General features: G+C 41.4%; 1 protein-coding gene across 5 annotated transcripts in view; it reads right to left on the bottom strand.

Moving 5' to 3' along the window:
- The window catches only part of LOC117952358, a 31,081-nt gene that overhangs the window by 14,511 nt on the left and 11,908 nt on the right, over nucleotides 1–4,662 (bottom strand). For 4 of the 5 annotated variants that reach the window (XM_034884579.1, XM_034884604.1, XM_034884590.1 and 1 more), the window contains 7 exons: nucleotides 4,408–4,504; nucleotides 2,975–3,062; nucleotides 2,743–2,882; nucleotides 2,325–2,541; nucleotides 1,825–1,918; nucleotides 1,598–1,676; nucleotides 51–1,006 (listed from right to left, as the gene is read on the bottom strand). In XM_034884579.1, coding sequence (XP_034740470.1) covers nucleotides 51–1,006; nucleotides 1,598–1,676; nucleotides 1,825–1,918; nucleotides 2,325–2,541; nucleotides 2,743–2,882; nucleotides 2,975–3,062; nucleotides 4,408–4,504 — 1,671 coding nt within the window. The remainder of the gene's footprint in view (nucleotides 1–50; nucleotides 1,007–1,597; nucleotides 1,677–1,824; nucleotides 1,919–2,324; nucleotides 2,542–2,742; nucleotides 2,883–2,974; nucleotides 3,063–4,407; nucleotides 4,505–4,662) is intronic. The other variant, XM_034884612.1, reaches the window with a different exon arrangement.

Here is a 4,662-nt window from a genome sequence, read left to right as displayed (position 1 = left end):
TCTGTTCCTGTCTAACTGGCATATATCCGTCAGCGGAGGGCTCCACTGACCTGTTAGCTGACATTCGAGCAATCCTCTCAAGTAAATGACTTGGCATGGGTTGCAGAGCTGGACTCAGACCTGGCCCAGAGAAGTTCAAAGGCAGTGGTGTGAAAGAGGGCAAGGAGCATGATAATACGCTGGAAGGAGGAGGAGGAAGCAGGAGGCTTGTAGATTCAGTGAACTTATCAATATCTTCCAAGCTTTCCTCCTGACTCATCTGCTCCTGGCCCCCGCTACCAACGTCTGGATCCACGTTCCAGATCTCAGGGCTGTCAGCCGGCAGCTTCTGGACTTGCTCGTAACCAGAATAAACCTGAATGGACCCTTTGCCTAAAATATTTACACTGCCTCCAAACAACTTCTGGAAATCTACTCCTTTCCCATTCCCTCCCTCCATCTGCTCCTCTCCTTCAAGCCCGTCCTCATGGCTATCAGTCACATTGATGCTATCTGCCTCAAAGCTCTCTTGACTGACTTCTTCGCTGCTGCACACGCCTGAATCCAGACTCTGGAGCCTGACACGCTCGACCTGGAGCTTCTCAGCCTTCTCATAGTCTGAAATTAATGGCATAGGCTCACTGTTGTTGCTGCCTTTGGAGAGCAACTGGCGGATATCCACTTCTTTCCCTCTTGCATCCCTGTCCTGTTGGTCACTGTTACCTTGACCTTGACAACCGATGGGTCCATAAGGTGTATCGGTGGCGCAGGGCGCCAGATTCCCCGCGGTGAGCGAGGAGACAGGAGGAGGAGGAAGAGGAGGACACAGCTTGGAGTAACTGGGGTTGGAGAAGTTAGAGCCAATCAACTCATGGCTGCTTTCACTTCTCATCTTCTCCAGCAGTGCCGCCTCTGGCCCGTAGGGTGCAACAGCATCCACAGTGGAGGTTACCTCAACAGAGACGATGTCCACCGGTTTTAAAAAGGACTGAAAGGATTCACTGGTAAAGTACGGGCTCAACCAGTTCTGGAGGAGAAAATGTCAAAGATGGGGGAGCAAGAATAGGAAGTTTTTAAATACGTATATTAAATAAGTAGTATAAAAAATAGAAGTAATGTGACAGAAGGTCTGTAAATAATCTACAAATACCCAGCGTTTGAGGTGTTTTTGTCTCTTTTCTCTGCAGCTACAATAGTGTTGAATTATAAAGGTCATACTGTTTGTCTTTTGACTAATGAGTCATTTTTTCTGTCTGGTTTCACAGTCTATGTGGGATGCACATCCTGCTGTTTTGTGCCATTCTGAGCTGTGACTACTTTTAAACTGCTTTTCACGTTGCTGTCTTTAAAGCTGCACTAATGGATATGTATTTATTAACCATGGGTCATATGACCATGTGCACCACTGTTAATGACAAACCCAAAGAAAACAAACTCCCTACTCTGCAGTTATGCGTTATGTCCGTTTGATGTAACAATTTTTTAAGTACACTATAACATTTTTGTAAGAATGCAAATTTGAAAACAATTGGAAATTGTTTCCACTGTAAAATGTCTGTATTTTCAGAAAATCCTTATTCAATGGAACACAAAGAAAAAGAAGATTTCATAGGCTCACCTGGAAATTTGCATCATTTAGGAAGGAGTTTGCTGGGTTCGGCAGGGGCGGACCTTTGATTCTCTTTGCCATGTAAACCCTACGAAACACAAGGATGTTATCCTAAAGCAGAGTTGTCGGAAAGAAATCTAATGCTAACAGACATAAAAGATGTTGTAATGTTATGTTTTTGTAGCACAGGTGACACAAATGTCTTGGTAAAGTACGTTGTGGTTGGTTCTGCTTACCAGGTTGTTTTGTCTGTCTTAAAGTGTATGACAACCAGAAACACTGCAAACCCTGTTGCTGCGGCAACAATGCCAAAAACACCCCCAGTAGGATCTGTCAAACACAAGAAAGAGCATTTTAGTTTAGTTAAGAGGTAAGCACACTGTATTTATCCCACTGTAAAAAACAATATCTGTATTATATGTCTGTGATTTCCTTGCAGTTATCCTGATACTGTACACAGTGGTATGTTAAGTATTTAGTTAGCCAGATCTAGAAATGTGCTCCGGGAGAGCAGGTTAAGATATTTCAACAAGTAAAGGTAAAAGTATGAGTGAGTTGAGTTCACATATGAGCAATCTTTGTGCAGAATCTCTTACTGCAGCTTTAACCAAGGTAATCAAAAGGTAAGGAAGGAAGGTAATCAAATACATTGTCTTCAACAACATTCATAAGATGTTACTCTCCACTGACTATATTTCTGAGACTAAATCAATTGGCTTTGTTCCCATTTGAAAACCTTTACCTGATGGTGGGGGGGTTGGTCTTGTTCTTCCTATCAGAGATACCCATGGTGTACTGGGGCTCCAGTCACTCCACATTGACTTGGTGCCCTCTGAAATGGCCTTCACTCGAGTGCGTGCCTGATACTTCTCTTCTTGAACGAACTGATCAGAGTCCAGCTGCACATTGCAGTAATATTCACATTGAGTGTCTTTTATTTTCACAGAGCGATCCTGAAAAAGAAGAAATGTGTGGCTATTTATTGGGCTGATTTTATGTACAGGTGGTCAGATTTCCTATTACCACAAGGCATGGATCATTCGTGCAAACAATTTAACATTCAATCGTAAGATTATTGTTTCTGACTGAATACACATAGGCCAACTCATTTTAGCGTTCACATGCACACACACAGAAACAGAATATATACACACACTCCATGATTCATCCTCATGTTTCCACTGCAGTTGGGAGCTGTATGAGTCGAGGCTTTCATTTGTTTCGTTTGTAAGTCGGGATGTCCAGGAAACGTTGGTAAAGTTGATAACTGGTTGTCGTGGAGGATTCAGCTTTACTGCAATATCACACACATAGTTTGTTTTAGGTTATCATTGATGGCTCACAGGGTAAATCACATAGAGGTCATATGATATTCATTTTACTTACTGTGACAAGACGGCTTGAAGATCATCTTTAAACTCTGCTTCCCAGGGCTACAGCTCAGATTAATAGACAGCTTACTGAAGGTCTGGAACTGAGAAAATAAGACAACAATACAGAATTGTAGCTGGTAGTAAAGGTTATCTGCTAGACAGGTGAACTAATTAGATGGTCTGATTAAAAGCTCCAGCTAACGTAGCTCAGCGTAAATTCTTTCAGGATGACCAAACTTTGAATCCGTGCACTAATAAATCAATTCAGCTGTTATCCAAATAAACGTACATTTTATCATGCTGTGTATGATTGTCACATATCGGCAAACATCTCTCTCTTGATTAAATAGCCTGTGTATGTAGATATAAATGTAGATATAAATGCTGTACCAGTGCCATTCAGATGTCTCAGTCTTTGTCTCTTCTGTCCTTGACTGTCCCAAAACACTTAAACTCACTACTTTTAGTACATAGTACGTTCATACTGACAAAGTCTGGCCAAATGCTGTGCACTGCAAGAACCCGGATTCGGCTCTCAAAACGTTCAACACGTTGAGTTAGGAATGCTGGACACTACTCGCCACCCTCAACTGTCGCCATTTTTGCTACCTAGCAGAAGCAACAGGACCACCATGTATTTTCATACTTGTAAATATATTGCGGGCGAGAAAGTTACTGCAGATGCCTATAGAAACAGCGTGAACTGAACTCTACAAATCAAATTTCCATATGTTTTTTTTCCACTGTACTGTCAGAAAGTAAGAAAACAAAATAAAAACAATTCTGGCGGCAATAGTAGTACTCCACCCTGCTGTAATTCACCATTATAAAGAGAACACGTTCAGCTGAGCGTGCACAATTTGAGACAACCCTACCCTGACTAAAGCACTATCCAATTGTGTGCAAAGTGTACATAGTGTACTACATCTGAGTGTCCTCATGGAAGTATCTAAATTTTGATACACCACTTGTCTCTGTCCTTTTCTCACCAGTCCTAACAACTGATACTACAGGTATTTTAAAAAAAAACAGACATGTGCATCACTACAGGCCAAGGTTTTTTGTTACTCCTTTGTTTAACAAAAAAACTCTCCTCTACACAATCAAATAAAAACAAATTTACCTCTGTCCACATGCAAACACAAAAACACGCTGAAACTGCGTTTGCGTGTGGACAAAGGGGCCAAACCGCATTAAAAAGGCAAGTTGTTTCTAAAATACCTGTGTTGGTGTGGACAGGGCCTAAGCTAAGCTAACCATGTATAAGATGTGGTCTTATTAACAAATAGATATGAGATATGTTCCAGTCTTTTCATCAAGATCTTAGTAAGAAAGCAAATTAGCCTCTTTTGCTTTGCTGAGTGTTAAACCATTCTTTCAACATCCACTATTTTTCTCTCAGTTGAGATATTATAGTGTGGTTACATGAGAACTCCTCAGACTCACATTGCCTCTTCTTTTGTAGTTCATGGTGCACTTCTTTGGCATTGGTCTGGAGACGTCAACAGGTTCCAGCTTACAGGAACTGATATGAGATTTAGTTCTGGAAAGACAATTTCATGTTTCTTTTAATTTTGCTGCACCCATACAAAATAACTGTATATTCTTTTTGGGACTGATGTCCTTACCTCCCTGTGGATTGGATTGTGCACACATTATCTGGCTGATCAAACACATCTGTGCTGTTCCACACACAAGTGA

Source organism: Etheostoma cragini, chromosome 2, assembly GCF_013103735.1.
Source record: "Etheostoma cragini isolate CJK2018 chromosome 2, CSU_Ecrag_1.0, whole genome shotgun sequence".
In the NCBI taxonomy this organism is placed as follows: Eukaryota; Metazoa; Chordata; class Actinopteri; order Perciformes; family Percidae; genus Etheostoma; species Etheostoma cragini.
Note: the sequence above shows the minus strand (reverse complement) of the source record. Positions and strands in the feature narration are given on the sequence as shown.